The sequence below is a fragment of the Lytechinus variegatus genome, chromosome 3 (genome assembly GCF_018143015.1).
Source record: "Lytechinus variegatus isolate NC3 chromosome 3, Lvar_3.0, whole genome shotgun sequence".
NCBI classification, from domain to species: domain Eukaryota; kingdom Metazoa; phylum Echinodermata; class Echinoidea; order Temnopleuroida; family Toxopneustidae; genus Lytechinus; species Lytechinus variegatus.
In genome coordinates this window covers 30261403-30288438 of record NC_054742.1, presented here as the reverse complement: position 1 = coordinate 30288438, position 27036 = coordinate 30261403, and the positions used below count along the sequence as shown (strand labels likewise).

Genomic DNA, 27036 nt, shown 5'->3' with positions numbered 1-27036 from the left:
CCGACCTAAAAATTAGTAATTTTTGTATTAATAAATGTTATAGGTATGTAACTAAACAAAGATGCGAGCGCGAAGCGCGAGAGGAAGAAAATTGAGATTTTATACCTAAAAGCGGGACACTCAATTCATATTTTGTAAATCAGGATATAGTCAGTTGGGTATCATTAATAATGCGATCGTGAAGCGTGAGCAGACAATTATTGATATTCTGATGTGAAACTGGATAATATAAGTACATTTTATAATAAAGAACATGCAGGCTATAGCACATGTTTTAGATTTAGACCTAGAATCTGGGCATTCTGAATACATTTGTTTAATGGAACATTATGAAATACACGTAGAAAATATGTAGACCATAAAACGGACATTTTTCAGACCACTTAAATTTGTGAATGAAAAAAAAATAATGAAAGCTCGGTGTCCGAGCTAAAATATGTTCTGTAAATTGACTTCAAAACTTGCTCCATATCAGTCTATTGAGCAAGATATGAATCTCATCGAACAGGCAATTCTGGCGCGAAGCGCAAGCAAAAATTTTATATAGTAACATGAAAGATTTGTTTTTTAATTGCAAGTCTTCCCATCACATTATTTCATTCACTCGTCTTCCTCCTATTATTTTTCTCTTCTTTTCTTTTCTTCTTATTTTCATTTTTTCTTTTCTTCTTTCTCCCTTTTTTTTTTCGCTATGCCAATTTTTTCTGGGGGGCACCTGGGGGGGGGGGCACGTGCCCCCCCCCCCCGTAGCTACGCCACTGTTTGCTCCGATGCGGGCCCTATGCTCAACTTACCACGCCTTCCCATTTTTATGGTGTTACTGGCCTTCCATAACAACAAAAAAGACCTCTCTCGCTATTGACACCGCGCTATACCGGTATATGGATCAATCAATCGCGCGTCTCAAACTTTGACCTTAGCTTTTGCTGTGTACTGCACTAGCACTGTACACGTGCATATTGCGTTCACACGCTGGCTTGTTGGGGAGAAACGTTGTTGCCTGGCTCGATCTGTCGCTTTTTTCCACACATTTTTGGAAAGTTTTGATTGAAATATATATATCTATAACGTTTGCTGTCCGTGAAGAAAAAAGGAAATGATGTCCAGGCTGTTATATCGTGTTGCTGCTCGTCAGGTGAGTTGAATTTGTTTTAAAAATCTGATTTCCTCAGCTCAAACTCAGTGTTTTGTTGGGTCTGACAAACCAAAATCATCCCGGCATGCACAGCCGCGCAGGGCCAGGCCATCCCCCATGCCAGGCATAGTCAGCAATCAAGACTTCCATAGGCATAGGCTATAGCCTATGGCTATGTCCCCTCCACTAAAAAAAAAAAATATATAGAGTAGAGTCTAGGCCTAGGTAGGTTTATCAAGAATTATCAAACATATGGCGGTGTATCATTGCTGAACACCTTTAATTCAGTGCTTTAAAAATGACAACTAGCACGACTAGAGCTGAATGAAATACAATCAAGAAAAACTTTCCAAATTATGAATGTGTAGTCTAGAGTCTAGGCCTATGGTATAACTAAATTAACATGAATTGATAAAAATGAAAATTATTTTGTTTTCCAACCGTTTTCTTTGCATCGCACTTGCCATGCTTGCCGCATACATACCCCTCCATGAAAAACAATTATTCTCGTGCGTGACAAATTACATCACAACTCTGGACGCGCGCCGGGTAAAAATATTCTTGATTACCGCAATACGGTACCGGTAAAAATATGTAAGAAATAATTGGTGTGATTTTTTTCTTCATCATATGACTGAGTAGGCCTAATATCCATAGGCGGATCCAGGGGGGGCCCGAGGGGCCCGGGCCCCCCCTATTGGCGGAGCAAAAAAAAGAAAAAAAGGGGAAAAGAAAGGAAAAAAGAAAAAGGGAAAAGAGAGGAGAAAAGAAGGAAGGCAAGCATAAGAGGAGGAAGATGAGTGAATAAAATAAGATAAGGGGAAGACTTGGAAATAATTTTTTTTAAATCTTTCATGTCGGGATATAAAATTTTCGCTCGCGCTTTGCGCTCGCATTGCCTTTTAGGTGATATCTTGCTCAATATGGACCTTAAAATATCAAATTCTGAAGTCAATATACAAAACATATTTCAGCTGGGAAATTGAACTTTCATTATTTTGTTTTATTTACAAATTGATTTTTTAAAAGTGTAAAAAATTCTGTTTTATGGTCTGAATATTACCAATTTCTGCTTGCGCTGCGCGCTCACAATATTTGATTTGTCAGTTACCTATTATTTTCCTGTATTCCATGAAGTTCTCAAAATATCCCTATTTAGGTCAGATTGTCAAAACGTATCAGCTAGCGCTGCACGCTTGCATTTTGATTAGTGAGTTATGTATATCTCAATATTAATTCTAAAACAAACTACTTAAAATCACCATTTGATGACAATTAATTATAAATTTCTGCTCGCGATTTGCGCTCGCATTGATAGATTTTAAACTCATGCATATTATGCATAATTACAAAAGTGCTTTAAATGTCCAGTTTTCAGGCCATAATATTAATAGATTTTGCGCTCTCATGCTTAGGAAGAGAAATAGGAAGATAGTCATCACTTTCTTATGATGACATAATGTCCTTATAGAATATCCCGGTCCTATGTCTAAACTCAAAGTAACAATAATTGAAAATATCAGCTCTGTTTTAACTGTTATCCTTTTTCACCTCACAATTTTTCCACAAAGTGCTTGCAATACAGAGCTTAAAGTGACCCCTTTTCAGATCTGAATATCATATATTTTTAGCTCGCGCTTTGCGCTCGCTTTATTGATTTTCATGGTAAAAAAAGGTATTTAGAGTACCCAAATTCTAGGTCGATATCTCAAACACACGTTTATTCAGATACGCAGCTTGTTCTCCATTCAAATAATTATCCAGTTTCAGATAACAATATAAAAAAATTGTCTGCTCGCGCTTTGTGCTCGCATTATTAATGTGTGAAAATTTCCAATAGCTTAACCTTTTCATGATTTACAAAACATGAATAGAGTGTCCAGAATTTTTCCGCTCGCGCTTCGCGCTCGCATCAATAATGTTCAGTTTTTGTCTTTCCACGATTACAAAAAGTGCTTAAAATTTCCATTATTCAGGTAGAAATGTCAAAAATTTTCAGCTCGCGCTTCGCGCTCGCAACATTTGAATGTTGAAATAGAATTAACGTCTTCATGGCTAAGTTCAAGCAGTCCATAACAAATACGTTTTCAATCAGCTCAAAACGTATATAAAAATTTTCCGCTCGCGCTCTGCGCTCGCATTATTAATGTAAAGAAGATCCCCACTTCCTCATCCTTTTCATGATTTACAAAACTTGAATAGAGTGTCTCGTTCAGTAGGTCTAAATCACGAAATTTTTTGCTCACGCTTCGCGCTCGCACCAATCGTTTAGTTATATAGGCCTACCTATTATGTTAAGTTACAAAAGTGCTTAGAATTTCCATTCCTTAGGTAAACATGTCAAAAAATTTCAGCTCGCGCTTCGCGCTCGCATTATTTGATTTTTTTAAAATATGTAACATCTTCATGGCTAACTGCAAGCAAGTCCTTAACAGTACCTTTTCCATCAGTTCATTTCTGCTCGCGCTTCACGTTCGTAATAATTATTCACTTGCATACTTATCTTTTTTCAGGATTGCCCAGAATGTTCAAAACTTTTAGAAAAAAGTACATAAGATTCCCCCCCTAAAAATAGCTCGCGCTTCGCGCTCGCATTATATGGTATTATATATTTGTGTTTATTCTTAAGAATAAAGCAAAGAAGTGACTAATAAGACTACCCCTTTAAAGAAACCAAAAATCCCGGCAGATATCATATTCGAGTGGCCGATCGGGGAAAATATGGCTGAAAAAAAAATTCCGGGCCCCCCCCTATTGGCGAAGGCTGGATCCGCCCCTGTAATATCTAAGTATTTGTTTGCTTTTTTATATTGAATCTGAGCAGATTTGTTGTGATAAATTTGTGTTTGCTGTGTTTTTTTTCTTCATAACTGCATGTTCCATTGCACTTTCCAATACTAGTATTATGCTCATTCATATCTTGATGCTCAGTCATCAAGTTCTATCGATGCACTATCGATCGTCGACGGCTCTCTTATCACGGTAAACCTCATGCACCTTGAGAACTAGCCGTCGACGATCTGATCGAAGGAGTGGACGAGATTGAAATCCGGCAAACTAGGCCCATATTTCCATCAGAAAATATCAATTGCAGGATCAATTGTTAATGCAAAAATTTGTTACAGCGATATCTTAAGCATTTTCTGTCATTTTAGAAAAAAATAAGGTAAAAGTTTGATTTTTTGCCTTGTTTTTGCAATCTTGTTCTATGTATTAATCTGTGAAATTGAACTGCGGTGCAGAATTCTTACGCTTACGTTCTGCAGCTAGAGGTTCAAATCCAAGTTCCAACTGGAAGTAAAGAAAAAAGACGGCTTGTGAGGCCAGTGAGGGTGCAGCTGTGAGCCGTCATTAACTTTAGGGGGTTTGCAATACATAAAAAAATCAGTGGGGATCTTTGATTTTTTAGCTAATATAACCCTAAGATTATTATTCCGTTTTGGCCTGAAATGCACCAAAACGGAAAAAAACCCAACAACTTACAGTGACTACTTCGGCTGTTCCGCAACTCCCACTTCCCTGGTTTATCCGAACTTAGTACATAAACATACATGTATGGGCTGGCCATTTAGTCCCTGTACATGTACAGATCACTTGCTCACTGCAACCATCCTGCCTGTGGGGAATCTACAGGTAGGACTATGGTATGCCAATGCAGTATACAACACACACTTTCGAAAATCATTAAAATACTAATTTCCATACAAATACAACATATTTTTCATTAGTAACTTGGGAATGATTTTTGTATTCACCAGAGTGCTCAAAAACTTGAATTGTGGGCATATTTTTGTGTACGCCCTATATTGGTAGAAAACAGGTGGCAAGAAAAATTTGATTTTTCAGTCTCTATTTTTAATTTAGAATAAATAATTAAAAGAATCAAATTTACTCAAGAGGCAACGTTTTTAGTTTATTTTCTCTTGTTCTTGGGGAAAAATGCTTGATTTTTTTACACTGTCAGTGTCAGTACAACTATTCATCATATAACTTGGATTTGAAGTAAATTTAATTCTTGTAATTTTTTTATAAATTAAATTAAAAATAGGGATTTTTTAATAACAATTTTCTTGCCATTTTACTTTCCGCCATTAGAGGGCCTACAGAAAAAATGCTTGAAATGACAGTTTTGAGTGCTCTTGTACCAAGTTACTAATAAAAAATAAATCACAACTATATGGGAATGAGTATTTTTGGTTACAAAAGGGATATATTAAAGAATTTTTTTAATGTATTGTGTACTGCATTGTAATAGAGTTTTTGGTTCATAATAATGTAAAGATGGATGTAAAGGATTATGGTTTATATAGTTTTGGATCTTAGATTTTATGTTTGGTTTAATGTACAGATTTTCCATCAGAGCAATTGTCACCGAAGCAATGTCATTGAACCCTTTTTAAACCATAATGTCTCGATACCATGCCGACTGTATGTAAAGCAAACAATTATATTGTTTAGAAAATAGATTGTTGCATTTCAGTTTCACTCATTATCCATGACTATTTTCAAAAACATCTTTCATGCTAGAAATAGTTAGGCCATACATGTACATACCGATTCCTCTTTTTTTTTCTCTGTGTTTTTTGTTTTTTCTCCACTACAAAAATAAATCATCAGCTTTTTGTCTGTATGTTTAAGTGCATACACACAGTCATGCAGTGTCAGCCTCACCCCCCCCCCCAATTTTCCCGGTCTTCCTATTGATTAGATGGCCCCCACTCAGAACTAACAGTGATTTTGATTAGTTTGTTGGTGAAAAGATGGATAGGAACTTACAGAGATCTGATAGAAAAAGGACAATCTTTATAGAATACCAAATTATGACAGTCATAGCAGTGTCACATCGTGGGGAGAAATGACAGAGGTTATGACAGTGTTTCAGAAGGTTTATTGCCAATTTCTAATGCGAATTTGTCTAATTGCCAACTCGTTTACTATCATTTGGTCTACTCACCACATGGTCTACTTTCGTTTTGTCTAATGAAATGGTAATAGACGAACTGGTGATAAGACTGCTGATTGGACCAAATGGGTGTTAGACGAAATGTTGATGAGTGGAATGACATTAGACTAAAAGAAGGTAGACCATGTGGTGAGTGGACGAGTTGGCAGTAGACGAATTGGCATTTTGCCGTTCCAGAATACCACACAACTGAAAACTTGTGAGTAAAATGTACACAATTTTAGTATGAGTAAAATAAAACAAAGGAATGCGATTTAAAAGTAAGCACTCTCCTCAATTCTGTGGATGTTCATTTTCATGTTAAGTATTAGGGTCAGCATCTTCAGATAGGTTTGAACTTCAAACATATCTGAAGATGCTGACCCTAATACTGATACTCTTACCTTCCACTCACCACATTTTCTCTTTGAATTTTATGCCATTTTTATTTTCATGTGTTTTATTCAGTTGAGTACTGCCACCAAACCCTTTCCAGCAGGAGTAGCTGAGAGTAGTCCTGCTTCAGCATGGGGAGGCAACCTGAAGCTCAAGGATACCGATCCAGAAGTACTAGACATCATTGCAGAGGAGAAGGATAGGCAACTCAGAGGACTTGAACTCGTAGCCTCAGAGGTAGGAACTTGATCAGGTCTTGAATTTTAAATTGGAACAAATCTGTAAGGTCTCCCCAGCATAAGTTGATGTGAATAAAAAGAGAAAAACCTAATTCCATATATATGTAACTAGAAATTCATTATGAAAATAGAATATGACCCCATTCTCATCTATATGTACTTTCTTAAACCAGTTTTAGTTGAAAACAGTGTAACGTGTAATAGAATTAGAAACCATCAAAGCAGTTTGGGAATTTACTTTAAGTGGTTTTCCAAACCAGTTTGGAAAACCACCTCACAATGTGGTTTTCACGACTGCTTTGCCTTGTTAAACTGGTTTATAGGACAAGTCCACCCCAACAAAAAGTTGATGTGAATAAGAAGAGAAAAATCCAACAAGCATAACACTGAAAATTTGATCAAAATTGGATGTAAAATAAGAAAGTTATGACATTTTAAAGTTTAGCTTAATTTCACAAAACAGTTGTATGCACGTCCTGGCTGGTATGCAAATGAGTAGACTATGACATCATCCACTCACTATTTCTTTTGTATATTATTATATGAAATATTCTAATTTTCTCCTCATTGTCAAGTGATACAACGATTAATTCCTCCTGAACTTGTGGAATTATCATTGTTTAATACTATATGGTTCAGTCAAGTTGGTCCTTATTGTCAAATCTATTAAAAATGAAATATTGTATTAAAACAATAAAAAACAAAGAAATAGTGAGTGATGGACATCATCGACTGACTCACCAAGTTGTGCATATCACTGTTTTGTGAAAAATAAGCGAAACTTTAAAATGTCATAACTTTCGTATTTTACATCCGATTTTGATGAAATTTTCAGCACTATGCTAGCTTGATTTTTCTCTATTTATTTAAGTCAGCATTTTCCTAGGGTGGACTTGACTTTTAAGCATGTATGTGAAGACACAACTTCTCTTTTGGAAGCGATCATTATTAGCACATATTAAAGTACAAGAGTGTGTGCATGTCGGGCATGCTACTCAGTACAGAATGCCTATGCTGTGTTTTCATAAAAGTTGTGCATTTGTTTGTTTATTTGTTTTTTTATCTCGCCTGCATAGCACAGTGAGACTATACTGCCTGTGCTGCTTTTCCAACGGCGGAAGGTTTAGTTTTTTAAAGGACATCATAACATAAATAGTTCATGGTTCTAGTTCATGAAACTTGGACATAAGGGTAATCAAGTATTACTGAAAATCCTGCCTTGGTTTCAAGTCAGATTGACAATGGTCAAAAGTCATTTAGTGTAAATGAACTTACATGTAGACCATGTAGGGGGAAATCAATATCGAAATCTTAACCTAAGGTTAAGTTTTTGAAATGTCATTCATAACTTTTAAAGTACATGTATATGGACCTAGTTCATGAAACTTTCACATAAAGGTAATGAAGTATTACTAAACATCCTCTGCGAGATTAAGGTCACACGACCATGGTCAAAGGTCATTTAGGGTCAATGAACTTTGGTCATGTTGGGGTATTTATTTAATCAGCATCATAACTAAGAAAGTTTATGGAGCTACAGTGAGACATACATGTAAGGGTAATCAAGTTAAATGATTGTTTTGCACACATCTTAGATCACATGATTATGGTCAAAGGTCATTTAGGGTCAATGAACCTTATATATCTTTATATATCTGCATCAATTGTGTTTATACTTGTACATGGTACAAATAATCATTGGATAATATCACATGTGTTCTTGAGGATGAGTAGTTCAAAGGACATCTAGAGGTAAAAAGATCATATTGCATATTTCGTTGATTGTGAAATAGGTGGGACTCATTCGTGAACCACCTTGTTTTTTTTGGGGGGCTCTAACTAAGCAATGTATTGTACATGTACATTAACTAACAGGCCTATCCATTTAATTCCATGGATGGCTGATGGCCCGTTTAGTGTGCTCTAGGGGGCTTACAATACATGTACATGTATGAACATGAATCTTATGTGAAAATGGTGGTCCATGACTATTTGATTTTAAATTATATTGTTTGATTATTATTATTTTAATTCTTGTTCTTATTATTAGTATTATTAGTGTAATAGTGTGACCTGTGACCCGAGATTCTTTCTTTACAAGTCATATATTTGGGACCATAATCATGATGACAGTCATTGTTTGGCAAAGATTGAACGTCCATTGACAGCTCACCAAAATTATGAAAACCTTGAACCAGCCCCCCCCCCCCATGACATCAACTAGTATATTTTGCATCATGCTGCATGCTTATGCAATAACAGCTGATCAAACACTGTATGGCCTCCATCCTTAAAGGACAAGTCCACCCCAACAAAAACTTGATTTGAATAAAAAGAGAAAAATTCAAGAAGCATAACACTGAAAATTTCATCAAAATCAGATGTAAAATAAGAAAGTTATATAGCATTTTAAAGTTTCGCTTATTTTTAACAAAATTGTTATATGAACGAGCCAGTTACATCCAAATGAGAGAGTTGATGACATCACTCACTATTTCTTTTGTATTTCATTATATGAAATATGAAATATTTGAATTTTCTCGTCATTGTCATGTGAAATGAAGTTTCATTCCTCTCTGAACATGTGGAATTCCATTATTTTAACATTTTGTGCTTCAGGCAAGGAGGTCCTAACCGTCAAATTCATAAAAATTGAAATATTGTATAATTCAAACAATAAAAAACAAAAGAAATAGTGAGTGGGTGACATCATCGACTCTCTCATTTGGATGTAACTGCCTCGTTCATATAACTATTTTGTTGAAAATAAGCGAAACTTTGAAATGTCATAACTTTCTTATTTTATATCCGATTTTGATGAAATTTTCAGCATTGTGCTTGTCTGATTTTTCTCTATTGATTCAAATCAACATTTTTCTGAGGTGGACTTGACCTAGGTCCATGATTACAGTAGGGCCGTCTGCACCATCCCGAGTTTTCAAATTACAGCTATTTCTGATCCGGCAAATTATCCCGATCTGAAAAATCTCGAGATTGTTTGTAATGCAGACGCAATTATCGCGCTAGTTCGTAGGATTAATCTCGAGATTGCAATCCCAAGTCAACTCGGGTTTATTTGCAAAATAGCGCGCTATTTACGAATTATCGCGCTAATTCGTAGGTGCAGACGCACTCGGGTTTGGACTCGGGTTAATTTATTCATGACCTTCAGTCCATAATGCAATTCGCGTTCCATTTCCGCCTTGGTAAAAACATAAACAGCGATTATACCGAACGCATGCGAAAGTCAACTTTATCATAGCGTTCATCAATTCCCCAATCAGCAACGATGGTGCCAAGCCCCCCGTGAATGGATTTTGGGAGAGACCAGACCGATGGGGGAGGCGCTCATTATCGACGATGGTCATAGTCAATAACAATACTGACAGCATTGTCGTCTTATGTGAGCAAATAGCATTTTTTTCCTCCCCTTTCTCTCTCTCCCCCTCTGTCGTTGCCTCGGAGTCCGCCATCATATTAAACGAAGAATACTTCACTCGCTTATAATTATAGCGTGGCTGAGCTGAGAGGATTGTTGCATAACAACGGTCGAATTCGGCGAAAGAGTACATGGACTTGATTGCATATCGCGGGAAGTTATTCAAAAGCGCGGGCCGTTGGAACTCCAAGATCGAAAGTGCGCATGCTCGGAATATCGGGCTTGTTGCCTCGCTCGAGCAAGAATCGCTCTTCGTGCGATGGTGGAGACGGGGTTTCTTGAATCTCGAGATTAATCGCGAAGAGGGCTGATCGGGCTAAAATCTCGAGATTGAGCAAACTCGGGATGGTGCAGCACCGCATAGTGACACTGTAGTCTTGTTGCTGACATGTATGTAGCAGAGATGCCAAGTTCAAAGACCAGCTATGCGTGAGATTTTCTGTGAATCTGAGTGAGATCACAGACATTGTTTGTGTACAATGTGTATGGGGATAGGCTGTGATAGTTGCGTGAGACAGAGATTTGAGGGGATGAACAAGAGTCCATAATGCTTGAGTCTCACGCATAATGGCATAATTCGTGAGACTTGGTAGCTCTGATGTAGATTTTGGGCTTATCTGGTTAAAGGTCCATGCTTACAGGCAGGCTTGCAGTTTCATAAGCATGCAGGCATTCCTACTCAAACCCAATTTTGATAAAGACAAAAAAGTATATAGGTAGGTCGGGGTGTTGGGAGCAGTAAGATACTAATAACCCAATATACCAACATGTACATTGTAGGCCTCCCTAGTCCATGCATGTACAGTAAGTGAAGACCTATATTCCATGTGTTTGTGCACTTTGAATAACAAAATAAGCTGACTAGTCATGCGTGACTGCCAAGAGGTTTGTTTCGTAACATCAACAATAGAATCAGATGGTCTATACCTTGTATGAATTGTGCAGGGTTTGTATGTATGCTGGCACGTGGAAATTTCCATCATCCCATCCTGCATGGTCATGGGTTGGACTCAATTGAGTGACCTGGATGCAATTATGGGTTTCCTTCTCCTTCTCTCTTTCTCTCTCCCCACATCATTGTTGTTATTATGTCTGTTTGCCCACTACATGTATCTCTCATGGAATTTTTTTTTCCATTCTCCTGAATATACAATTTCTTATAGTTTGGATTTAAAGGGCAAGTTTAGCCAAACAAAAGTGAGTTTGGGGAGGTCTAACTAATGCAGAAAATTTAATCACAATTGCATGTGAAATAAGAAAGTTACTTTGGTATTTTGTAAGTTTTGCTTAGTTAGATATAGCATTATAGGCCTACTTTATATGCCACCTGTTAGGTACATGTGTATGCAAATTATGGAACTGATGATTTCACCCACTCACTATACCGGTAGTCTATCTTCAATTTCTTTATGAAATATGAACTACCTGTACACTGTACCTTGTTTCCTCATATTGTGAAATAATGATTTTTTATTTCTCATGTGATTTTTGAAATTGCCATTGTTTCACACTAACAATGAAATTATTTCCTTTCTGTCAAATCTGCAAAAAAGGAATATTTTTCTTTCATATCTATAGTAAAATTCAGTAGAAATACATGTAGTTTAATATTGTGTGACATCATTGACTCTCTTGTGCATATACCGCAAAATATACTAAACACTATTATTTTACATCCAATTTTGACATTACACTATATTGTTAGATTTCTGTTGGGGTGTATGTATGTGAATTATCATGGTATGAAATTATGTAGGATCATCTAATATTCCAGTTTATCTAGTGATTCTTTTGTAAAAGTTTGAATTTCACTTTTAGGAATTTTGGACTTGGGTAAACTTTCTTTGGTACCGGTATTTCTTTTGACACTCTTCTTACAAAATTGGTGATTGCACTTACACCTGTATCAGCTACATGTACGAATGAAGTTTATCTTGAAATTTTCATTGTATTTACATATTTTCATAATTGAAAAAGCTGATTTTTTTTCTTTTTAAGTTCTTATTGTAAGAAGAGTGTAAATTCTTGGATTTATATGTTGATAAAACTTTTTACTGGTTTGAATATTCATCAATTCACTTATAGTACATCAATTGTGTCCCTACATGTACATGTATATAAAGACACCAGTTTTTGACTTTTAGACAATGGTGTTATTGCCAAGGATGAAGGCTAATGAATAAGTAAATAGAGAGGGAATAGATTTTACATACATGTAGTGCTCTGAAATAACTGGAGTGTGGCTGGCTCGCCTGGCTGTATTCACATTTTTTTTTATAAGAAGGTCAATGTACTATAGTATTGATGTGATCATAAAACTGGATTGATATATGACCTGGTTCAAAAAAGGGGATGGGGCTTTGCTCTTCTCAGGCCCCACCGTAGATGCCCACATGCCTGTGTTTAGTTGAAGTATTAACTGAAAATGAAAAAAGGAAGAGAGGGAGGGGCTAACCTCCCTAAAGCATCCCTGGATCTGCTTACATGTACTATGTATGTCCATGTTGAATTGAAATACAGGAAATTAAAAAAAGAAAGAAAAAAAATTACAATTCAATGCTTGGCCATGTAATTTCTTACCCTGATTCGGTTTCAGACGACAGCCCTCAACACCTCAATGAGCCAACTAACCCTAAAGAGCAGTGCCAGAGAGTCCAACCATGTTACTATACTCTGTTACATGTATATAATAATGACCACCCCACCCCTCCACTTATTTCTCTGGTTGAAAGAAAATAACTAGTCTCAGTACAAATCTGAAATGTTCATGATTTATCTATGTCAATATTTCATTATTCAGCTGTGACTCCTCAAGCTGTCGGTGTCATTACTCCCAATTTTTCTGTTTTTATTCAAATAAAGATAGATATCATAATTGTGCTTTATACTTATTTATTTTGAATTTAGTCATTACTTACAATTATTTTTTTGTTTTTAAATAGAATTTTACGAGTTCATCAGTTATGGATTGTCTTGGAACATGCCTTACAAACAAATACTCTGAGGGATACCCATTCAGGAGGTGAGCTTTGAAGGTTGAATTCAATAGTATAGTGTATGCATAGTGCTAAAACTATCCACAGTTTTATATCAATTATGATGAAGTTCAAATAAGCCAGCAGTTTTCAAGGTTAGGTTTATCCCTTTCAAAGCAAGTATTCCACACTATGTGGTTTGCACTGAAAATATCTGATTTAAGACCCTGATGTAAAATGTACCATTCATGTACATGTACATGCTAATTATTCTGCAGAGATCGGATCCTCAAAGGATGCTCCAGGCTGAAAATATTTATCTGAATAAAGTAAAATTCACAGAGCAAAATGCTGAGAATTTCGTCAAAATCTGATCGCAAATAGCGAAGTTATCGAATTTTAAACTTCAGTAATATATTGTGAAAACAGTTATATGCACGTTGTCATGAATATTCATTAGATGGGCTGATGATGTCACATCCCCACTTTCCTTTTTCTTATGTTATTACAGGAAATCATAATTTTTTCATGTGATTATGATTTGTCTCCCTTGTAATAGTTGCAGCAATTAATATCTAATGCACTTAATCAGTATTTTTTGGTTATTTCAATATTTTTGGTCCCTGAAGGAAATAACTTGAATAAACGTAAAGGAGAATGAAACCATTGGAACAAGATAGCTTGTGTGAAAACAGAAAAATCAAAGAAACAGATCAATGAAAGTTTGAGAAAAAACGGACAAATAATGAGGAAGTTATGAGCATTTGAATATTGCGATCACTACTGCTATGGAGATAGCAAATTGGCAATTTGACAAAGATGTGTGATGTCACTGGTGAACAACTCTCCCCATTACTTTAGTATATATTTCACTTGAATTGCCTCTTTTATCACATCTATCCATAGATCATGTGTTCTTTCTACATGAGGGCATGTAATACATATTTTTTAAGAATACATCATGGATAAAGAGTTTATATCATCATAAGAAAAAGCAAAAAATACATTTTGAGGGTATTTCATAGTCCACCAAAGGGAAAGTTGTTCATCAGTGACATCACACATCCTTGTCACATTGCCAATGGGAGGATCTCCATAGCATTAGTGATTGCAATATTCAAATGCTCAAAACTTTCTCATTATTTGTCCGATTTTTCTCAAACTTTATTCTTATTCTTTGATTTTTCTGTTTCTACACAAGCCTATTTGTTCCAAAGGTTTCATTCCCCTTTAATTTCATATACAGTAACAGAATTCAAAAGAACAAGTGGGGATATGACATCATCAGTTTGCTCACTGATTATTCATGAAGACATGGCTAGAACTGTTTCACCAGAATAATGCAAATCTTTAAAATGCCATTACCCAGTACTCCGCTCTTTGACATCAGATTTTGATGAAATTTTCAGCATTTTGCTCTGAATTTTTTAGTAAAATGCCAATTTGTCTACTGCCATTCCGTCCACTCACCACATGGTCTGCCTTCATTTTGTTTATTGCAATTTTTTCAAACATTTCACCTACCACCCATTTCGTCCAACATTTCTTATATACCACCTATTTCGTCTAGTCACCATTTCATCCAAAAGCCATTTCGTCTAATCATCGGTTCATCTATAACCATTTTGTCCACAACCATTTCTTCTACAACCCATTTAGTCTAATTCCATTTAGGCTAATGCCATCTCGTCCATTAATCAGTTCGTCCAATGTTCATTTATTCCAATAGCTATTTTCGGCTAATATCAATTGGTCCAATATCCAAATCGTCTACTTATCAACTCGTCCAATTACATACTATTTCGTCTAATTATCATTTCGTCCACCACCCAATACATGTAGGTCCAATATTCAGTTCGTCTAACAACCAAATAGTCTAATCACCATTTCGTCCAGTTCCCAAATAGTCCAATAGTCATTTTGTCTATTACAACAACCAGGAATGAAATTATTTGGTACATCAATACAGCCTCCCCCGCTCTTTCCTCTATCACATCACGCACATAAAAGGGGTAAATGGAGTGGTTAAAAATGATAAAATTGCAATAATAATAAATAAAAAAAAAAAAAAAAATTAATAATAATAGTAATATTAGTAATGAATAATGGTAATATAATAATAACACTAACAGTTATTGGTGGCACAAAAAATGAAAAAAAAAGGAGAGAAAAGTTGGGAAGGAGGGGGGAGAAAAGGAAGTAAAACGTGAGGGGAAGACCTGGTGGAAAATATAAATTCTTCCATACCATAAATTTTTTACAAGATCATGCTTCGCGCTGGCATTGCCTGTTCGATGAGATACATGTACATTATCTTGCGTAAGATCATTATTATAATGGAGCTTAAAATAGTTAACAATTATATATGAGATTGACCAAACAAACCAAACAACAGGTGTAAATTAATAACAATTCACAAGAGCAGCAGGAGTCAAGTCAGCAATACACATGCACTGAACATGTAGGGCTGCTATTAGTACAGTAGTAGACTATTTATGATTGTAGACGAAATGAATATTGGACGAAATGATGATTGGCCGAGATGGCAATTGGACCTATTGGTGATTAGACCAAATGGCAATGAGACCAAATGATTGTTAGACGAAATGGGTTTAGACTAAGTGATAGTGGACCAACTGCAATTAGACCAAATGCCAAAGACCTAATGATAATAGACGAAATGGTTATTAAACCAACTGGCTATTGGTATTGGACAAAATAGTAATTGGACGAAATGGTGATTGGACGATGTGGATAGTGGACCAACTGATGGTAGAGGAAATGACATTAGATCATGAGGTGAGTGGACAAAATGACAATTTATATATAAATATTTTCAGCCCAGAGCATCCCTTTTAGTACAGGTACAGTACATGTATATATGGCATTTGATGTTGGTGTCAAATTCCTGCTGCTGAACTGAATTCTAAAATGGTTTCAGGTTTAGAAATGATGTCCTCAGATGTATGTGTAATATGATATTTCTTCAACTCTTTCATAGTACAGTGATGATGATATACATTACTTACAATGTACTTGATCTTCAAAGATTGTCATGGTGATAAACGTACATGCACCCAGGCTTGCGATGCAGATCCGAAAGGCGATGCAGACTCGGCTCCCGGATTATCCTGCGTCATGTTTACACACTGCCCAAGCTTACGGATCAGACTTGGCTTGCAGGTCAAAAACAAAGATCAGTGGATACAATTTACATCATGAAATGTGCACTAATTGCCGGGGCAGACTTGACTTCATGGTTACACAAGGAAAAAATTGTTGTTTCTGCACCGCCCCGCGGGTCTGATCCTAATTATGGCAGAGCAAAATTGCCATGAGCCTTAAATGCGTTTACACGCATAAAAAAAGATGAGTCTGCACCGTGAGCTGGTGCAGCATGTAAACATGGTAATTGCTACTAATGTAATGTAAAATGAGAGGTGTACATTACATTTACTTCATGTTTTGATACATTACTGTATGTGGTTATTCCTGCCACATTATGAGATAGGGCATCTTCTACTTGAAGTTCCAAGAAAGTACTCCACTCTTTCAATTTTATCTTTGTACAAGTCTTACATTCGTTTCAATATTTTACTTCATGATTTTCTAGGTACTATGGAGGTACGCAGGTTATTGACAAGCTGGAAACTCTTTGTCAAGAGAGGGCGCTAGATCTGTTTGACCTTGACCCAGAGAAGTGGGGTGTGAATGTCCAGCCATACTCCGGTTCACCGGCTAACTTTGCAGTGTATACTGGTCTTCTCAAGCCTCATGACAGGGTTATGGGATTGGATCTCCCCCATGGTGGACAGTGAGTATTACTGCTTAGGCATGTTGGAACATAACTTAAAATTTTGCATGTACTTGTTCCATATATGTGGTTCAAATTAAAAATGATTTTTAAAAATGTTAAAAATCTTAATGCTGAAAGCAAACTTCATAAACACCCCAAAAAGTGACTTCCAAGTTCCATTATTCCAAATGATTACTGCTTTACGTGTTTAAAAATAGTAATGATGTTGGCGTGTGGTGTATGAAACATACAGTATAAGGTACATTGTATGTAGTTCATTTGATAAAGTTTGTGATTTATATAGAAACTATTTCTCAAGCATGGAATGGGTTGAAAATTTCAAGATTCAGGCTTGGTCTTTGCAGCTTTCTGATGATATAAAATCGTTGCTGTAATGGTCAATAAAAGAAAAATGCAACCCCCCAAAACTATTACAGGTACACATAATTTAAAGTATGCAAAATATGAAAAATAAAAATTCAAATTTTTACAAGGAATCAAAGGCAGAAAAAATAGAATGAAAAGCCATAATACTTTCGTAACTAAGATTGAAATGGTAGATGATACTCAAACATTACCAAGGCTTTGGACAGGCTTTATAAAGCCAATTCGTAAGTGACCTACATGTATCAATGCCAGTCGTATACCATTATGTAATGAGGAACAGGTGTCTGCATGTTCTTCCTGTCAGGTAAAGCCAAACTTGATAAATACATGCCCAAAGATAATACCATAATGCTCTTTATCTAGTTGCCTATTCAGAGGTTTTATAATGCATATTACTCCTGATTTTTAGCTTCAGTTGCTTCAGTTTCCAGCCCTTGATGCACTTGTTGAATTCATCCATTCATCTCTTCTCAACTTGCCTAAGAGCAGATAAATCAGATAAAGTGCATTGATTATTGAGATAAAATACTGAAGAAAATCCTTGTTCTTCAAAACTATGAGATAATAAAAATGGAACATTAAAATTTCCAAAGTTGTGAGATAATTATTCTAAAATAAATAAACTACATGTCCATGTCCATTATGTTGGTTGCCTGATTGATTTTTTGAGTGCATTATTTTTTTTTTAGATCTACCTAGAATGTCGAAATATTAGATAGTTTGCAGTTTAGAGTATGAAGTATTTATGTAACTTGCAGATAAAAAAGCGAAGGTTGTGTTTTGCACCATCATGCATGTAATGCTTTTTACATTTATGATATCCATTCTATTGTTTTCAACTTTTTGGAGATAATGCAAAACTTAATAGATTTCATAACTTTTTGTATTTTCATGAAATGTACATGTAGTCTATGAAAATTTCAGTGCATAGTTTAACTTTTAATCCTTCATTCAATATACCTATACGTGTACATTAAGTTCAGGCTGGATTACCCGTATGGACTGTAATATTATGGTCATTTATTTTAGATGGTAACCCTAACCACAGAGTCGATACCCAATAGATTTCAGTAAACTGACAGTCTATACCCCATTGTCAGATGTAGACTTGCTGTACGTACATATAGCAGTTTACATGAACTGTAGGAACTAAATTGTCCATTTTCTTACTCTTACAAGGATTTACAAATATTCTTTTTTTTTCTTCCTGCTCACCTTTTGGTTGAGCTTTACATGTACTTTTTTAATCTTACAAAGATTTTCAATTGATTTGATCAAATGCAACTATGGAAAGCCAGCAAAGTCAACACATAAAATGCATGTTTGTTCAAATAAAATTCTAGATATGAATGTTCATCCATAAATTCATTAATTTCTTGACAATTTGGTGTGTTCTCCTTTGTATACAAGGGACATTTTACAAATTTCCTGTATAAAAATTATGTCACTGATGAATTTCCATAGAGATTGGATTAATCGTAACTCTTAAGTAAGACGGGGCCTTGGGTCCAGTAACACAAAGGTTAGTGATTATTCATGCACTCAAATTTTACAATTGATTGTACATTGTAGTCGATGGAATCATTTGTAAAAAAAATGTTCTATGATCATTGCTAAGCTTTGTGTTCTGGGTCCCTGGTTGGTGTTTTTTTTTTTACATGTAAAGCTTTTCATTGAGTAATGCATGTCTTTACAAACAACTGGAACATGTTATAAGGTGCCAGGTCAGCTACATACGGCTTATGTATCATAAAAAGGATCACCAAGTTTAGTCATTTGTAACTTACTAGCTTTATGAAACATCCTCCAGGAGAGAGATTAGCTATGTCAGGGCTCCACACTAACCCATTTTTTTCTACTGGTCCAACCTGTTTATGTCGGACCAGTTTTTCCATTTTTTTTGTTGGTCTGAACCTAAAATTTACTGGCCCCCCCAAAAAAAAACATAAAAAAGTCTTTATTTTATTTTGCTGTCTTTTATTGCTTATATTGCACCCCCACAAAAAACAGAACACACAACATAATTTATGAGAGCCATTTCTCAATTTTGGATAGCCATTTTTAAGATGCCAGAGCCATTTTCATAATTCACAAAGTAGTAGAAAATAATATCTGTTAGATACATGTATATTTTTTACTGGTCTGGGACTGTCAGACCAGTGCCTGTGTTGCGCGTTGGCTATTTATTGGAATAAAAAGTAGTACACATAGAGGGGAATTAATCTTTATTGACACTTACATGTAAAGGGATCGTTTAACTTTGTGAGCAGCTGATTTAAAAAATTCTCAAACTGAGATGAAACATGTGTATGAGTGCCTGTATTTGTCCTCAAAAACCCTGAAACAGACCACAATAGAGGATGAAAAACTCTAATTTAGATACAAGCAATTTATTAGCTTGATTTTGAGAACTGTCTAGTAGACGGGTTCAGCTTATGACCAGTTTTCTCCAATTCAAAAAGTCTGTTGGCTATGTTGACTGCCTTCTGCTGTGTGTATCTCCTATACACATGCTATTAGCTGCACTGTACATTCCGTTTATACCTTGTACACAGTGTATGTAGGTCATGCTGTGTTCATCTAGAGTTTGTGCTGTGTTGTGTTGCACAGATTCGCTCTATACACATAGTCATTGAAACCAACTCCCAATTATTTTAAAACTTTGGTTTACATCTCCAAGATTTTAAAATTGATCCTGTAGATATAATACTTTGAAACTTTTGGGATGGTATTTTCACAATATACATGTAAGCCTGATGTTCAGCCCATTTTCAAGAACCAAAATGAGAATTTTTTAAATCAGAACAAAGTGAAATGATCACTTTAACTAATAGAAGTTCAGCTACAGTAGGGAATTCACGGATCATTGGTCTTCTTTGGATAAGATGAGTCTATTGTCAAACGTTCCTCTGTTGTACATGCTTCATCTATCTCATTTATAATGTTTTGCATTTGTTTCTTTGCAGTTTAACCCATGGATTCATGACTCCCAACAAGCGTGTGTCTGCAACTTCCATCTACTTTGAGTCAATGCCATACAGGCTCAATGTAAGTGTTTCTAACCTGGAGAACTTTTCACTGATTGTCTTTGAGTAGCTTTTTCAACAACTATTGCTGAAATCCTTGCTTGAGATTGAATGAGATCAAATTTATCAGTACAAGACCATAAATAAGTCTCTTGGTATAATGCCTCCCTATTGACAGTTAAGTTTCCTATTCCCCTTTTACCTAAATTTGTTATGAACTACTACTGTTGCAATCAGGATGAAGTAGAAAAACAAGAAAATAAAAATAAGGTGTATTTTCACTATTCATACAGCATCAATATTTAAGGCTATTCATACAGCATCTTAGTTAAGGCTTGAGGTATTACTGTTGATATCAATCTGGGCAAGCATTTGAAGAATCTTTATGCTGGCAAAACCTCAAGATTTTATTTGATCTATACTGAACCTGTCACCATATGAAGACACCTCCCCTTCCACTGCCCCTCTCTCCCTGTACTGTTCATAACGTGTGCAGTAAACCTTATGACATTTTTCATTTTTCAGATATCAACATAAGTGTTTATCAAAAAGCATGTGTTCCAGCACATTACACAATTTAAGCTATGAGTTTTTGTTTTCCAGGTTGTGACAAATTGACAAGAAGTTTTAGTAAAAAATTATTGGTATAAAGCTAAGTAAAATTGGTCCCATATTTTCTTCTATGAAAATATCTATTCTAAATATCATTTTATTCAACTCATGATTTTCATTGATTAATTCAATGAACACATATCAACCATCACAGTTTATGTAATGCTCTTTCCATTGTTTTATATAGGCAGCTCCTGTTTAGAATATGCACAGGTATCCCACACCTATTCACAAATGGATATCCAACTTGTTCTATGCAATAGTGGCTAATTTTACAGTACCCATGCACAAGACTCAATTAATTTTCACATGTTACATGAAATATTTCAGCTATATCTGAAACAAATGCCACCTGTGATTGAAATTGAGGATCTGACACCAAGTCGCAATTTTCATTAGTTCAATATCCAAAGCGCCAACTGTCCCACCACTGAACACTCTTTAAAAGAGTACGGACTGTTGTGTGAACCAAGCTAATGACTGCAAGGATGCAAAACACATTTTCCAATGTAGTTACATTCAGTATGTATATTTTATGATGAATTATATGTTAAATGATATGCTACCTGCAGGAGGAGACTGGTCTGATTGACTATGAAAAGCTTGGTGAGTCAGCAAGGATGTTCAGACCAAAGCTCATAATTGCTGGCTACTCAGCTTACCCAAGGAAGCTGGACTATGCTCGTTTTAGAAATGTGAGTACATATACCAGACAATGTGCATGTAGATGTCATTTAGATGGCAAGTCCATCCTACTATCATTTTCTATTTTTGTAAGTAGACTAATCACAATTATTTCCTGCAGAACAATTCTATAGATTCATGCTTGATGTTTTGTAATGTCTACTGCCACAGGTAACCAAGATGCATTGGCTTTCTTATCTTACATTTTATATTTACAGTACAAGCCAGATTCTGCATTAAAGAGAAATCCCAGTAATTGCAGTAAATACTGATTTCATGAGAAAGTCTGTAAAACAAGGCTTAATTGTCATTATCATCGAGGATCTAGATCTGGTTCAGTTACATAAACTGAACTTTGTGAAATCTTGAAATCTATGCAGAAAAATTTTCACACTGAAGATCATTAACACAGATAAGCGCACGTGGGACAGTGTATAATTATTGCCATGAATGCCGTGCCCGACGCTCTACCCCAATCCTGTGCTTTTTTCCTGATTTCTCAGCAATTACACGATTTCTTCCAGAATCCTTTGGCACATACGTTTTATTGATACAAACAGACACTTTGGTGGTCATTTCATTGAATTCTGTACGAACTCATTTTGATATCGTTACCAAAACTAGCATTTACCTTTAAAGCAAATGTGTGGATCCTGATTGGGCTATGACAGATCCATTACATCACACAAGCATTTCTCTAACTTGTTTTGACTGCAGTCCTGTGAATCCCAGTTGGATTTCATAATATATTCAAATGTTGTCTAAAACAACTTTTGCTCCATCAAATTTTATGCATATCTTTAAAGTTTAAAGAGTATGCATAAACTTTCAATATGTTATGAAAAGCATCTGGGGTTTGACAGAGGTGAAATCAAAACCAGTTGGAAACATGCTTGTGTGATGGAACTGCCATAGCCCATTAAGTATCAATATGTTTGAATGAATGCAGAATGCAGTGTTTTCTATGATTTTCTTTTGAATCTGAGGGTAGCCCCAAACTTTTTGCCTGTACTCTACCCTTTCCTCTTAATATAAGGTAATGAATTTTGTAACAAAATTTTGAAAGTTTTAGAAATTGTTGTTTTCATATTATGAAATTTTGTGATTTTATTGAAGTTTGATCAGTAATTTGCACTTTATCTGCTAGTTAATATGGCCTGCACTTTAGTCTGTGTTCACCTTGCTCTTTGTTTATCAGACAGCAGACCCTGAAAATTCTTGATTATCATGTATATTACATTTCCCTTGTTTGTATAGATCTGTGATGAGGTCAATTCATACTTGCTGTCTGACATGGCCCATATTGCTGGTCTGGTTGCAGCTAAGAAGTTCCCCTCACCATTTGAACATTCAGATGTTGTAACCACCACTACTCACAAGACCCTACGAGGACCAAGGTATATATGCATAAGTAATATTTCTCTGTGATAAGAATAAGAACCTTAGGGCGAATATTGAAAAACGAAAGTGCGTACATTAAAACTACATTCTCTGAATTAGAAGTAGTTTATGCACTGATTGCAATCCAATTTCTAGAATCATGATATTTTGCATGAAATCCTTAAAAAAAATCCCCAAATCACAATCATAAAGAGAATTCATATTTCCATGAATTGATAGGTCTGTCTGTTTGTGCAAATGAACCAGTGTCATATGGTATTCCTAAAGAAAGAACATATATATGAAAATTTTAAAGCTAAATTACAGTAGTTGCAGTAAAAGACTGATTTCGTGAGAAAATCACTAAAACCAAGGTTAAGTATTACTATATCATCGTCGATCTAGATCTAATACAGATACATGAAGTGAACTTTGTAAATCATAAAATCTAAGCTGAAAACAATTGCACTGAAGATCGCCAACACAGATAGGGACACGTGGGACAGTGTATATTATATTGCTGGAATAAAGACCCGACGGAAGTGCCAGAATCCGTGCTTATGTTGCTTATTTCTCAGCAATTGCACAATTTCTTCCAGAATCCTTCGGCACACATTTTTTATTCATATAAACAGACACTTGGGTGGTCATTATATTGGATTCTGTAAAAAGTCATTTTGAGATCGTTACCACAACTGGCATTTACCTTTAAGGCAATGTGTTTTGATCAATAATATTGTCAAAAAAAGTTGTACAATTCTTTTGTAAGGAACAATTTTCCTTTCCAATTTGCCAAATTTCTTTTAATGAAATCCCTTTTTTAAATTGCATCATTCTAATTTTATGTGCCAGAATTTGATTTGTAGAAGAGTGCACCAGTCCCTGTCTGTCTCAAACGATTATTACACAGAAGAGCACAATGAGTTTAAGACCCCTTTACCATTTGAACTTTTTTGTAATCTCTATAATCTTTGTTAAATCACAGTTTGAACCTGAATCAGTGAAGCCCTGAATTTGTCATGATCATCCAGCCTTTTTCTTTCAATTAGTTCAGTCAAATATCTAAGGTAGTTCTGCATTATCATTCAGTCTCTGTTAAATTATTACCATTTTCTGCATCATTAAGTTATTTTATCCCTCTGACTTTCTCTCAAGGTCTGGAATAATCTTCTACCGTGTCGGTAAGAAGGGTGTTCATCCAAAGACTGGTAAAGACATCATGTATGACTTCAAATCCAGGATTGATGAAGCCCTGTTTCCCGGATTACAGGGTGGTCCTCACAACCCCCAGATTGCAGGAGTAGCCACTGCCTTGAAACAGGTAGGCAGTATGAACCAGATTTGTACTATTCTTATCCATTCTAGTTGCATGAAAGGAGTGATCATTCAGATCTTGGAGCATTGGGCAAGATCTAATGCTTCACTGCGGCTTAGCTTGATATTATGGTTCATATCTATTGACAAGAATCCTTTGAAGCCATTAAAACTCAGTTGGCACCTCTGTGTTTAACTTTAAAAAAAAATGCTCTGAATATTTATCTGTTTTTGTAATATTAAGAATTTTCAGAAAAGAAATATTCAGAATTTCTTAACCAGAATATATTTTGTATTCATTGTTCTGTTGTGAATGTGGTGGACCTCAGTGATTTTCTTTTCCTTTTGTCAGGCAAATAGTCCCATGTTTAGAGAGTATCAAGAGCAAGTCCTGAAGAACTGCAATGCCCTTGCAAATAGGCTCATGGACAAAGGATATACTCTTATTACAGGTAAAAAATGCAGGACAGATTTCTTTTCACTATTCCTTTATTTATATCATTAACAGGACAATGAATGGTTAAACAACTATCAAAGTGTGACAAAGGCCAAAGCAAAGTTATTTTCTACATGATACATGTATCATCATAATAGTGATTAGACTTCAGTAAACATGTGGGGGTTATGTACTTTTCCTATCTTATGATGTTGTTGAATTTGTTCTTGTTATCTTTTGTGAAGGAAAATCTTTGATAAGGAAAGGTTAAATAAGTGGGTCTCTTTGATAATCTGTCTAGAATTTGGCATGTGGGGAAACATTTAATCTTGTCCTACAAGGTTCTATCCCTTTCCAAGAAGACCATTTTAAGCTAATGAACTGCAATGAACCTTTTTCTGATCAAATTGACCTTTCTTCCAAAAATATATACTTGGTCATCTGAAGATATAGATGATGATATGGGCATTATTTCAACAATTTTGCCCACTTTGACAAGTAATCATTCTCTGATAATTACTATATTTACTAGAAACCAGAAGATTTTTAGCCAAACAAAAACAAGGATTTCAATAAAATGTCATCTGCTAGAATTTTCAGGAATTCAATTAGATTTGATGCAGTGAAATTAGTATAGTATTGAAATAAACTGAGTAAGAATTAAAAGATGTGTTGATTCCTTTTTCAGGTGAAGCTGAATGCACATGGGTTTTGTTAATCTTTGGGTGGTTGAGATAAAATTCAGATTAAATTCTTAATAAGAATTAGATCTGTAAGGTATTTATAATTACCAGAATTCATTAAGACATATATTAAGGGTAGAATGAGCTACGCGACTGTTAAAGAATGAACAGCCATTACATAATGTGATGATGATTTTCTCCTCCATCTTACGTGTATTTTCAGGTGGCACTGAAAATCACTTGGTATTGGTTGACCTTCGACCAATGGGTGGTGATGGCACAAGAACCACTCTGGTTTTAGATGAGGTTTCCATTACCCTCAACAAGAACACCTGTCCAGGAGACACCAATGCCTTCAACCCTGGTGGTGTTAGGATAGGTATGTTGTTCTTTGAGAAAGTTTAAAGAGAGGTCTTGTTTAGAAACAAATGTGAAGTTGTGTGTACATGAATGTGTATCATCCAAAGAGATATAAATCCAGTAAGAAGAATAAATAAAATTTCTGCACTCACCTCAAGAATAGTTTTGAGTGAAACATTTTTTATTTCTCTGCGGTGGATGTAGCACATGTAGCATGTAGAATAAAATTGGGATGCTGTTTCTGGTCCCTTGTTTATTTTCAATTCTCAAGCACTAAAGATGATTTTTAGGTACATATTTGTATTTCACAACATATCACTGACACAGGTAACAAACGGTCCTTGCAGCTCAAAGTTTTTAGTTCAATCAATGTACATGTATACCAGTGCCAGGTGATATTTACATGTACATGATGCCGCTTGCTGACTTTTAAATTCCTGGGTTTCATAATCTTTTAAAACATTTTTTTCAGGAAAATTGGGCATACTGTTATTCTGCTGCATGACCTTGTGTACATGCCTTTCAGACCAAAAACAGCTTTAATTTGTGATTTTATTTTCAAAGGCTATGCAAATTAAGTTTTTCCCCCTTCTTTAGAAAGATGATTTCTTTTGTAGAATGATAATAATCAAAGTTCAACAATAAATTTGATAAACACAAGATAAAAAATGAATAAAACAAATATGTAAGAAGTTGATTTAAAAACAATTTTTGTTTTGTTTTAAATACAATGTTAGGAATGCTACAAAATTATTTACAGCTTTGCCATTTCTACTCATCACCTTTTTAAATACTAATATTGTTGGTCTTTGAATAGGTTAGCAACACTTCCATTTCTTTATATGGAAGAGATAAATCACTCTACCAGGTATACCTGGAATTAGTATGTGAGAAGTATTCGATAATTGTTTTTTATGTTGTTCAAAATTAACATGTTTAATGTTGTCATCTCTTGTAAAGGAGCCCCAGCTATGACGTCTAGGGGATTCGATGAAGCTGACTTTGTTAAGTGTGCAGACCTAGTCGATGAAGGCGTGCAACTCTCTCTTGAAATTTCAGGGAAAGTTGGTAAGAATACTCTGTATGATAAGAGCAAGCGAACCACTCCAGTTGTGAGTTGTTGGCTTTGAAACCACGATTTTAGAATATATTAACTAAGGAACTAAACATTATGAGAACAGATATGATATTTTAATGTCTCCTTCTAACTTAGATGGGAGCCGGAGGCATTA

General features: G+C 35.4%; 1 protein-coding gene across 1 annotated transcript in view; it reads left to right on the top strand.

Moving 5' to 3' along the window:
• The first annotated feature begins 940 nt into the window (after positions 1–940).
• The window catches only part of LOC121410741 (serine hydroxymethyltransferase, mitochondrial-like), a 29749-nt gene continuing 3653 nt past the window's right edge, over positions 941–27036 (top strand). Inside the window, exons 1-11 of the mRNA XM_041603015.1 lie at positions 941–1135; positions 6546–6710; positions 13094–13173; positions 16740–16940; positions 20276–20357; positions 21520–21642; positions 22889–23028; positions 24167–24332; positions 24678–24777; positions 25668–25823; positions 26765–26872. Coding sequence (XP_041458949.1) covers positions 1097–1135; positions 6546–6710; positions 13094–13173; positions 16740–16940; positions 20276–20357; positions 21520–21642; positions 22889–23028; positions 24167–24332; positions 24678–24777; positions 25668–25823; positions 26765–26872 — 1360 coding nt within the window. The 5' untranslated portion in view covers positions 941–1096. The remainder of the gene's footprint in view (positions 1136–6545; positions 6711–13093; positions 13174–16739; positions 16941–20275; positions 20358–21519; positions 21643–22888; positions 23029–24166; positions 24333–24677; positions 24778–25667; positions 25824–26764; positions 26873–27036) is intronic.